The sequence below is a fragment of the Ruditapes philippinarum genome, unplaced genomic scaffold (genome assembly GCF_026571515.1).
Source record: "Ruditapes philippinarum isolate M1 unplaced genomic scaffold, ASM2657151v2 ctg3510_1_1_1_1, whole genome shotgun sequence".
In the NCBI taxonomy this organism is placed as follows: domain Eukaryota; kingdom Metazoa; phylum Mollusca; class Bivalvia; order Venerida; family Veneridae; genus Ruditapes; species Ruditapes philippinarum.
Genome location: NW_026853379.1, coordinates 54,784 through 66,878, shown reverse-complemented (window position 1 = coordinate 66,878; position 12,095 = coordinate 54,784). Strand labels below are relative to the sequence as shown.

Here is a 12,095-nt window from a genome sequence, read left to right as displayed (position 1 = left end):
CATTATGAAATAAAGTCAAACTGTACTGAAGTAGAATCGAGTTAACAAAACATTACTTTATTTTGTTAATACGGGTTTCGTCGTTTGTACCTAGTCACTAGTCAAAATCCAAATGTGTATTTTAAGTCATAGTGATGTTAAAAGTATATAGTTTAATAGAACCAGCAAGATGTATTAAAAGTGACATATGATGAAACATTGACGTGACCCTAGTAGGATTCTAACCGCAAGTTCACGTATATTAACCAATGTCCATCATCATTCATTTAAATTCTACATTTTAACACTTTGTCTTTGTGACCTGCTGGGGTCCGTGCCGGTGTTCCTATGTTGCTAGATTTTGTTGGGGGTGGGGGAGTAGGGCTCCGTTCATTAAATGTCGCCTGTAGGATAACACGGTGTTCAATAACTGTAAGAACTATACTGTTCAATAACTGTAAGAACACAGTGTAGATTACGTGGGTGGCTGAGAGAGAACACGTGAATACGGGTGTTCACTTCAACTCTTCACCAAATTACAAAGACACTACGACACCGTCGTAATGGGCAGCTTCACTAAGTTTGGGCAACAAAAAGATGCAATTCACGCGCTATATTTTCCACTTTTATTCCAGAAACAACACATAGTCTAAGGAGTATATAGTGTATCTAACGTATATAGCGTATATAGCGTATATAACGTATACAGCGGTTATCTGAAAGTTAAACAGTTATACTTCCATTAATAACAATTAAAACAACATACAAAGAATGCATACATACTTACAAATAAACAAGTCACATACATAATTCATCCTTAACAAATACTATGGGAATCCTGCTGCTAGTAATGTTAACAAATTAATTAATTGATAGAATTACAGATTATTTACTTTTACATCAAAATTTTAACTAGGATACAGTTTTATCTATCTTAACATAAAATTGTTAATGTATTTACCTTAACAATAATAAATGTAATTATTTTATGAACAAAAATTATTTAAACAATAATTTTCCCGAACGAAGGCAATTAAAAAACAAAAATAAACTTACTGAACAATGGTATCTGTGCCCGAAACTTAATAAATAGAAATTCACAAGATTTGTACTTCACATTCCGAAATCTTATTTTCAACTGCGCCTTGGAAAGGCGGCAAATCTTGCATTTGCATATAATTATTATTTCTAGGGACAGTTTTGACCAACCAAAATGCAGGAAGCGCCCTCTAAGAAAATAAAAGTAAAATTTGATTTTCTAAATATGGGGATCATTAATTACTAGGGAACGCTTAGTCTTGGCAGGGACCAGAGCGCACTAAAATAACACTGCGCTGGACAGTTGGCATGATTTATTGAAATCAAAAACAATTATCTAAACATTTTAAATCGGTCTCTGATAATTAAAACCAGCACCAACATTCGGAGTCTGGAACACCGGCCCTCAATGAACTTTTTTACATAAGTTCATTCTTATATATTAAGGGAAGACGAAGAATTTAATACTCGTTTTGTAATAATCAAAACATTCACAAGTTCTAGAATTTTTTACTAATCTAGATTATGTTACACATATATACACTTTTTTAAATATCGTAACGTCTTAATAGCGAGGCAAACAATGTCGCTCATTAAACGTTAATTCATTGCTGACTATTGTTATCAGTTAGCATGAACGATTTCCTGTTCCAGTACACATAACATCGTAATCGGCCGTACTTTCACGGACCCATTTACCTTGACCTTACATGACCTTACAAGTCCGTCTCTACCTTTGTTTACTTCCAGAACGAGGCCTAATGGCCATTTGCCCCGAGATAATTGCTCGTCGCAGACGAGAACGAGGTCATTTACGGACACATTCCTTTGAATGTTATGCCATTTTTGTCTTACCTGTAAGGTCGGCAGATATTCTCGAACCCACCTTTTCCAGAAAACATTCGCTAGATACTGTACCTGTCGCCACCAGCGTTTACAATAAACATCTCGCTTATCAAATAAACCTGGTGGGAACGAAGCATTTGGTCTCATAATCAAAAGTTTATTTGGGGATAAGGGTTCTGGATCCCTTTGATCACTACTTACCTGGGTAATCGGTCTATCATTGAGAATCTTTTCTATCTCTGTAGCTAAAGTTAACAGAGCCTCATCGTTGAGAAGTTGTTCTCCAATGACTGATTTTATAGCCCTTTTTGTGGACCGTACTAACCGTTCCCAAATACCGCCCATATGACTTGCATATGGAGGATTAAAATGCCATTTCATTTCTTGCTGTTGACATAATTTTGCGAGTCGACTTTGATTAAATTGCCGAATGCTATCACGCAAAACTCTATCTCCAGATACAAAATTTTTCCCATTGTCACTGAATATTTTTTCGGGACGGCCTCTACGACTTACAAACCTTTGCAGTGCACAGATGAAAGAGTCCGTATCTAAGCTATGAGCAATTTCAATGTGCACTGCTCTGGTGGTCAAGCACGTAAATATACAGCCGTATCTTTTCAGATGTCGTCTTCCAGACTTCACAGTCATCGGGCCAAAATAATCGACACCGACATACGTAAACGGTGCCTTATCGGGTGTGAGTCTTTCTTCTGGAAGATCGCACATCTGTTGCAATTCCGGTCGTTGTAACTGTCGTTTGCACGTTATGCACCTACCGATAACAGACTTAACTGTTTGCAGACCATGGATTATCCAATACTTTTGTCGCAACATGGCCAGAATGTGTACTGGACCCATGTGCGCATTCTTTTCATGACAATTTTGTATCAGGATTCTTGTCACGTGATGACTACTCGGCAAGATAATTTGATGCTTAGCATCTACGTGTAGGTCGGACATTGCTAGTCGTCCGCCGACTCGCATTACATTATCCTTCAATATAGGACATAGCCTTTTCAGAGGGCTCGAACTCGGAACTGGCCTCTGAGCCTTTAATTCACTTATTTCGTTTTCAAACGCCTCCGTTTGAACTAATTTGAAGATGGCTGTTTGTGCCATTTTAATTTCCCCCACACTAAGGGGTTTACTACTTACCTTACTGTAAAGACGTCGTCTTTGGGGTAAGTATTTCTCAATTAAGAAACACTTAAAACGTAGTAGCCAAGCGACTGCATTTTGAAGTTTATGCCAGTCGGAGAATTTACTAAGTAACGTATTCGTACTCAAATTATACTTACCATGAGTGTTAAGTACACTAGCCTGAGGTTTGAGCTCTATGTCATACTCATTAACGGTTGCATTACTTACCTGCGCTGGCCACCCTGATTCATTCCTTTTAAGGAATTCGGGGCCATTCAACCATATGTCAAGCTTTTCAGTTTCTTGCGGATTAACTCCCCTTGACGCAATATCAGCAGGGTTACTCTTTGAGGGTACATGCCTCCAGTCATGTGGTGACGTCACCTCATGAATTATTGATAGTCTATTTGCAACGAAAGTCTTAAACCTTTTCGTTTCATTTCTTATGTAACCTAACACAATCATAGAGTCCGTCCAAAAGTACCTTTCAGTAATTTTGACATCAAGCTCCTCTATGACAATCTGATACAGTTTTACAGCAACTACAGCTGCTGCAAGTTCGAGTCTTGGTATCGAAATAGCCCTTATAGGTGCTAACCTAGACTTACCTATAACTAGACTGCACTTACTGTGCCCCTTCGCGTCATACACTTTTAAGTACACGCTCGATCCATAGGCATACTCAGATGAATCACTAAACATATGTAGTTCAGCTTTTCAAGGTCGACCTGTCGAGCTCACCTGGTATTATACATCTATCTATACTTACCTTCGATAGTGCTGGTAGGCTGGCTAGCCACTGCAACCATTTTTTCAGCATCCGCATCTGGAATTTGTTCGTCCCAGCCTAGGTTTGTTCTACAAGCACGTTGTAGAATCAATTTTGGTGTTAATGTCACTGGTGCAACAAGCCCAAGCGGATCATACAATGAACTGGCAACCGACAAGATATTACGTCTTGTCGTACCTTTGTCACGGAGATTTACATCAAACACAAAATGATCATACTTAACATGCCACTGTAACCCAAGTGTTCGCTCACATGACGATTCGTTGTCAAGGTCTATTTTTTCCTTTGACTGAGCTCGATCCGCTTCCGGGATCGAATTCATGACATATTCACAATTAGAGAGCCACTTTGTCAGTCTGAAGCCCCCTAAAGAAAGAAGTTCTTTCATTTCTGCGGCAAGTCTAATTCCCGAACTTGAGTCTAATACTGACTTAAGAAGGTCATCAACGTAGAAATTACGTTCGACCGTACTTACCGCTTCTTGACTGAATTTATCAGTATTTTCATTTGCCGTGCGCTTCAAACAGAAAGCCGCACAACTTGGTGACGAAGTTGCACCAAACAAGTGGACGTTCATACGATACTCCTTTGGTTCCTCGTTCAAGTTACCTTGAGGCCACCAAAGGAATCTTAAAGAATCCCTATCATGCTCACATACTCTTACCTGGTGGAACATGGCTTCTATGTCCGCAACCAATGCTACTGGGGCCTGCCGGAATCGCATAAGTACGCAGTAATACTGTTAGTTAGGTCGGGACCTTGTAAACAGATTGTCATTCAATGATGTGCCTCGATACTTAGCAGCACAGTCAAGGAAAACTCTTACCTTACCCGGCTTCTTTGGGTTCACAACTGGATGATGAGGTAGATACCAAATACGTCCGGGTTCGAATCCCGTTCTGGTATCTAATAAGGAAGCATAACCCTTATCAATATACCCATTCACCGTTTCTTTATACATATCAAATAACTTATTATCTCTTTGAAGTTTTCGCTTCAAATGAGATAGTCTTACCGTAGCCATCTTCACGTTATTTGGAAAGACTTACGTCTGGGTTTCTCCACGGGAGTCCAATTTGTAATGACCGTTTTCCTTTACTACTGTACCTTTCATTACTGAAAGTGTACGACGGTCTTCCTGTGACATCCCTGTGCCACAGCTCTTGACATCTGGGAAGTCGGTTGCCCATAACTTATCGATTTGCAACTGTGTACTAGAAGCAAACTGAAAATTGATACTACCTTGATCATTTGACGATCCATTACATGTGGGTCCTATAATACTCCAGCCTAATATTGACCTAATTGCATAGGGCTCACCTTTATTCCCCCTTCGCTGCTCTTCTACCCAGAATGCGTCTGGGGTGTCGCTTCCCACAAGCAACTCAACTTTGTTTACATCAATTTTCGGTAAATTTGATACCATTAAGGTGTTTCCACTTACCTGTCACAGACTGGTCTGGCAACGACTGCAAGGATATAGGCAGGGTTTTTACAGACCATACCTTTTGAAGGTCAATGGCCTGACCGCCATTTAATGCACTTACCTGTAGTTTAACTTCTTTGCCATTTATATTTTGACCAGACTTGTTCACTGTAGTTAACGTGAACTTACATGGTTTACTTTCAACCCCAAGCCTTTTTACAAGGCTTTCGCTACAAAGCGTTACATCGCTCCCTTCATCAAGGAGAGCGTACGTTTCTACTTGCATAGTTTTCGTTCCGACGACGACAGGAACTATGCGTAAACTTACCTTGTTTTGTTTACACCTCGATTCGGAAGCCGCAACATATTTATCCTCAACATTTGTAAATTTGTTGATTTTACTAGAATCTCGGTGAAACATTGTATTATGTTTCCCGGTACAACCTGAAACCTCACAAAAACTATTTTGCCTACAATTTTCGGCAACATGTTTGAAATACAAACAGTTTTCACACATTTCATGCTCTCTGATAACCTTTAGCTTTGAATCAATATCAATGGAGCGAAACTCTGCGCATGCCCTTAATTTATGGGCCTTTTTACAATAAATACATGATAATCGTCCCCTAGCGGATTTCTCTAAGGGAGATTTACCTGAATTCCTCTTATCAGAGCCAGTGGACAGTGTAACTACTTTATTACGCTGAGAAGGGTTTATGTGGGAATTTCTTTGCGAATTCACTTTTTGTTTTGACTCATTCGCAAGGTCATAACCATACATTGTATTGGCTACAATTGACCGTTCCCTCACGAAGGTTAGAAGATGGTTAAAACTTGGTTCGAGCCCCTGCTCTATCAGGCTACTTGCACGTTCGACCCACTGGGACCGAATGTGAAGTGGAAGTCTCCTAAACTATTTTGCGTAGGTTTTCCGTATTATTCACATCGGACATAAAACCTAGCTGTGTCAAGGTCATATGACATTTCTCCATATGGAGTGACAGGTTCATTAGACCCTTTACGTCATTATTTTTTATGGCACTGCCATTTACTAAACTATCTACATGGGACCGGGCCACTAAATGTGGTTTACCGTACCTAGATTTAAGAATTTCTTTAGCCCTTAAATAGCCTTCGTCCGGAGACAAAATTACACAATCTTCGATACAATATTTTGCTTCACCCTGACACAATTGAATTAAATAATTTAATTTTAATCTATTGTCACTTACCCTAGCCTCGATATTGGTTTCAAAATTGCTGATGAATTTACAATAATCAGCAGGATTCCCACTAAATTTAATCAACTCCGGTTTAGGTAAACCATAAACGTTTTGAGAATAAATTTGTCTTGATGGTATATTATCACAAAGATTTTCACAAATTGTATTGTCAGGTAAGTCCTTCACGTAATTTTCAACTCGAACATCGGTTGCTGGCTCGTCGGGTAAGGATAGCACTCCTCTGTCATCGGAATCTTCTTCTTCAATCTCAGCAAGTTCTAGCTCGTGCCGGGCCGACTGCAGTTCGAGCTCCCGGCGAGCCTCCTCGCTTCTGCGCTCTGTTTCTTGTTTTTCTTTCAGCTGGCGGAGGCGCAGTTCTGCCCTCCGCTTGCGTGAGGCTGTAGAGCTACACGTTACAACGGAATTAGTGGAGCTCGTGTCCTCTTGATTTTTCTTCATATTCGCTTCAGCTTCGTTGCTGGTTACATTACTTGCCATCTTTAGATGATACGGAATATATGTTTACGAATATAATCCAAATAAATACGGTTTAATCCAATTAACTTTCACCTTTTCGTTAATAGATTATGTTCAATAACTGTAGGATAACACGGTGTTCAATAACTGTAAGAACTATACTGTTCAATAACTGTAAGAACACAGTGTAGATTACGTGGGTGGCTGAGAGAGAACACGTGAATACGGGTGTTCACTTCAACTCTTCACCAAATTACAAAGACACTACGACACCGTCGTAATGGGCAGCTTCACTAAGTTTGGGCAACAAAAAGATGCAATTCACGCGCTATATTTTCCACTTTTATTCCAGAAACAACACATAGTCTAAGGAGTATATAGTGTATCTAACGTATATAGCGTATATAGCGTATATAACGTATACAGCGGTTATCTGAAAGTTAAACAGTTATACTTCCATTAATAACAATTAAAACAACATACAAAGAATGCATACATACTTACAAATAAACAAGTCACATACATAATTCATCCTTAACAAATACTATGGGAATCCTGCTGCTAGTAATGTTAACAAATTAATTAATTGATAGAATTACAGATTATTTACTTTTACATCAAAATTTTAACTAGGATACAGTTTTATCTATCTTAACATAAAATTGTTAATGTATTTACCTTAACAATAATAAATGTAATTATTTTATGAACAAAAATTATTTAAACAATAATTTTCCCGAACGAAGGCAATTAAAAAACAAAAATAAACTTACTGAACAATGGTATCTGTGCCCGAAACTTAATAAATAGAAATTCACAAGATTTGTACTTCACATTCCGAAATCTTATTTTCAACTGCGCCTTGGAAAGGCGGCAAATCTTGCATTTGCATATAATTATTATTTCTAGGGACAGTTTTGACCAACCAAAATGCAGGAAGCGCCCTCTAAGAAAATAAAAGTAAAATTTGATTTTCTAAATATGGGGATCATTAATTACTAGGGAACGCTTAGTCTTGGCAGGGACCAGAGCGCACTAAAATAACACTGCGCTGGACAGTTGGCATGATTTATTGAAATCAAAACAATTATCTAAACATTTTAAATCGGTCTCTGATAATTAAAACCAGCACCAACATTCGGAGTCTGGAACATCGCCCTTTCGGGTTGATCTTCGTTCTCTGTTCTTTTCATTCAAGCCTCCTGACACCAGATATTACAGTAAACAATTTTTGGGACCGGGACAGTTTAAGTATCTGACAGTGTATATTTTTACTGAATTGTCAAAACGTTGGATGCTCTGCTTATTTAATCTTATCTTGAATTCCCATAAACAAATTTAACCAAATATGAAAAACAAGATCATCAAGGAAGGGCGGTGTTCAATGAACGTAACCCCGACACGACCCAGCAACACATGACCACCGGCAAAGAGCCAAGTAGGACACCAAACAAAAGAAGAAGAAGGCAGAAGGCAAAGCACGGGCTGGGTGATTACTTTAATAAAGAAAGTATCTAAACTTGCAATATTTTAATATGACCATCCAAGTTACTAGTCTAACCCATAGGAATTAACAATCTCATATTTTCGAATATAAATATTCTACTTGTGTACCGAAGAGAGGAAATTGCACAAGTTATTTACTGGGCCTGTATCAATATTATGGCAAGAGTAAATCTACACACATCGTTATGTGATGTCATCATTCCATTCGCGTCTTTAAGAGCACGAGATTCACGGTCTAATCATTCCATAGTGGCAGATAGTAGAGGGATAGTGAAATACGCGTGGAACAGGTTCATTTACTGAGATAATGATCACTGACATATATTGATTGGCTCCACTGATAGAATGATGGCATTCATTGCTGTTACGTCATGGTCACGTTATCACGTGATGCACATTTCGGAATATTCGTTCTATAAATGTCTTAATGAGCTGTCAATGAACGTCATTAAATTTTTCTCTATCTTTAGATTCGTCAAAATTTTGATAAAGTAATCTCGTCTTTTATTTTGCTATCTTTACTGTTTAGACATTTTACTTCTTGTATAATATTTATGCTTTTTATTGAATAACAGTTCCTCTAACTTTTTATATACTTTTGATCTTTTGCTCTATTTTTTACGTGATCAAACTTGAGTAGTCAGTAACATATCCTTAACACGACGGGAGAGCAGAGAGCTTCTATTGTACTCAGCACTTGTTCATTGTGTCATAACATTATCACTTACAATGCTGCATCAAATGTTTTTAATTCCACTCTCTAAAATTGTACAGATCTTATTTATTTAACAAATCTTCTACACGATCGTTTCGAAGCACTGGGTAAATTTAATATTTAGAATGATATAAATGTCAATGTATAATTGTCAGAGATGTTTTAAATGCTTTAAGTATTATGTTTACGTTATTACAATTAAATAATAACATCAGGTATCTTTACTCATGATAGGCTTAATTTAGTAAGAAAACAGGATAATATTTATAGTATATAGGTTCATTCTGTTAAATATAGAAAAAAATCCCTAAAAAACCCAACAAATATGATAAAAAAGATCATCAAGGAAATGCGGCGTTTAAAGAATGCAACCCCTACACGACCCAGCAACAGGAGCCCAGGAGGACCCCAAACAAAAACAGGACAGGGCAAAATTGAAAATGTGGCAGAATCGGTTTGAATGACCCTGTTTATGGACACTACTTGACAGTGGAAGTTACTGTCCAAGTCCCCTAGCACCGCCTAGACATATTTGACATATGTTTGAACTCTTTTTTCTTTCAAGAATAAAACAACACTGTTCTTTTCTGGATAGTATCTCCATGATGAAAACTCTGATGCACTATGGATAAATAAAAAAACCCCAAAAAAACCAACAATCACCGTCCTGTAAAATAGTTTATTTCATTAATAATCTTATTTCAATACATAAAATGTGACAATTTAATATTTAATTTACATAATAAACAAAATCCAAATATACATAAAAATAACGTACTGCACATTTTGGCAGCCAAGCATATGGTATATCAAAAGTTTCAGAAGTTATTTTTTGGTAAATGTTTTTTATGGTTATAATGTGCAATCATCATGAGTTTGATAGGGACGAAATGGTCAACACATAAATTAAATTTAAAACTGATTAGATTGCAATGTCGAGTAAAGTTTGGTCAGTTATAAATTTAATAAAATGATGAAATGATTTGGGATTTTAAAAAAAACTTTTGACTTAAAAATAAAAACAATATTATCTTATATGGTTTAGTAACTTCATTTTTTTCCAACTATACCACTAAATATTTAACAATGATATTCAATAAACTGATACACTGTATACATTTAAAGGAAAAGTTTTGCATTAGTTCAAACAAAATAGTCAAACTTAGAATTGTTAGTAGGTCGCCCAACACTTCAAAATGAAAATGACGCAGGCTTTGCTTGTTTAAGCGTACCACACAAGCTCCCTAGCACCGGCTTTAGCAAAATTCGAAAATTAACATTAACATTCGTACAATTAAGAAAAACATAGCACCAATGATATCGTTTGCATATTTATATTTCTTAAGACTCTACACTGTTGGCAGTTTAATTTTTATTGCACTTTGTTGTTGAAGCCCTTTATGTTCCAGTATAAGGCAAATCCACTACACAAATACAGTAAGTTAAATGTTATTATTCAAGTAAACTGGATTTGTATGTTTTGTAGATTGGCTTAGATATAAGCTAAAGGCAATAGTGACCAAATATAATCATATTTAACCCATAACCTGATTAAAGACATGAAATAGATTTGACAAGCTTTGCACTTGGAACAGTCCATTTGAACTTTAAAGTGAATTGGTCTATAATGGAAGGTCAGTAATACGATATAAAGACAGTGATAGAATTTAGAACAAATCATAAACGAATTCTATACGAATGATGTTGGCAACTGTGAGACACTTGAACCGAAATAACATTGTATTTTATATTTATATAGTAAATTAAAACTGTTCTAAAACAAAATACTATTATTCATCATATCAATGTCCATACTCAACGTTTTTTCCAAGAATATTTTATAAAATATGTCCAAAAAGATACATTTCTATTGTCGTATATCAAAATTTAATCAATATTTAAAATAATTATGTAAAATGTGCCCATTGTAGACCAAACCACTTTAATGGTTTTTGGAAGATACAAGAATTGCGTTAATAACGGTACAGAATCTAGTTAGCCTTCCTGTATACTGACGGTAAAGAATTATCATCACTTACAGTTTCATTCTGTAATTTAAAAGGTAATTGAGAATGCAGAATCTGATCTCTGAAAAAGCATTCGTGTTGGTTCAAAACCCATCTGGGGGCAAATTTGTGTGTTGTACAATTTTTCAAACAAAATTTCATTAAAAAATATCTTCAATTTTATGTATACTTTTTAGTGTGCAATAAGTGAAAAATATAATAGCTTAACAATTTTAAACGATTATATTTCTAAATTCATGCGGTCAACATTATTTCTTGCACAAATGTATATAATTATTCTAGAAGATATAGCAATGCCTCATCGATAGGTGACAAAATCTGATGGATTTTATGAAACCACCTTTTTTCTATTCAATCAAGACTGACATTTACCATATTTTTTCAGATATTCTTTAATTTGGTATCGAAATATTCTTTTACTAATAAATCATGTTTTTTTTCGATTTATGTAGAGATAATATAAAGAAGTTTAATAATGTATAGATTTTGATGACGGTTTGTACAGTTCTACATGTAATACCATCGGGTTGTAACAGAACCGTGGTTGACATAGTTGCTTCATTTCAGAATCCGAAGTAATGATTACAGTGATACAAAAATTTAATCGGATGGAAGTCACGTGTGATCCTTCAGAATAAGAAGGCACAAATGTGAACAAGTACTCGTGTAAATCATGATTATTGAAAGCGGTGTCAATGGTCGTTGCAAGATCAAATGAAATATCAATTCTAGTTCTCAAATAGACTGAAATACATGTATAGATACCTATGACCGGTAATGATAACAAAAATATATAAAGAAAAATCGAATGGGCGACGTTTTATGGCCGCAACCTAACATAATGCACTATAATTAAAATTTTATGAATAAAGGATATCCGTTCAGGCAGGTCTCATTTTGACTATGTCAGTGGCTTTTCTTGAAA

At 36.3% G+C, this 12,095-nt stretch overlaps 2 protein-coding genes across 2 annotated transcripts; both read right to left on the bottom strand.

The window, feature by feature from the left end:
• Positions 1-266: 266 nt before the first annotated feature.
• Positions 267-3,708, bottom strand: LOC132736695 (uncharacterized). Its single transcript, XM_060723885.1, has 2 exons — positions 2,065-3,708; positions 267-383 (listed from the first exon to the last, which is right to left on the bottom strand). Exons 1-2 carry the CDS (start codon positions 3,706-3,708, stop codon positions 267-269), a joined length of 1,761 nt encoding a protein of 586 aa, XP_060579868.1.
• Positions 3,709-3,761: 53 nt separating this feature from the next.
• On the bottom strand, positions 3,762-4,520 carry LOC132736694 (uncharacterized). The gene has a single exon (XM_060723884.1). It carries the CDS (start codon positions 4,518-4,520, stop codon positions 3,762-3,764), a length of 759 nt encoding a protein of 252 aa, XP_060579867.1.
• Positions 4,521-12,095: the final 7,575 nt, after the last annotated feature.

Bases quoted from the DNA above. Each gene is read 5' to 3' on its own strand.
- LOC132736695 (XM_060723885.1), bottom strand. From the start codon at position 3,708: ATGTTTAGTGATTCATCTGAGTATGCCTATGGATCGAGCGTGTACTTA. The intron at 384-2,064 runs GTAAGTAGTGAT...GTTATCCTACAG, and splicing joins ATGATAGACCGATTACCCAG to GCGACATTTAATGAACGGAG.
- LOC132736694 (XM_060723884.1), bottom strand. From the start codon at position 4,520: ATGCGATTCCGGCAGGCCCCAGTAGCATTGGTTGCGGACATAGAAGCC.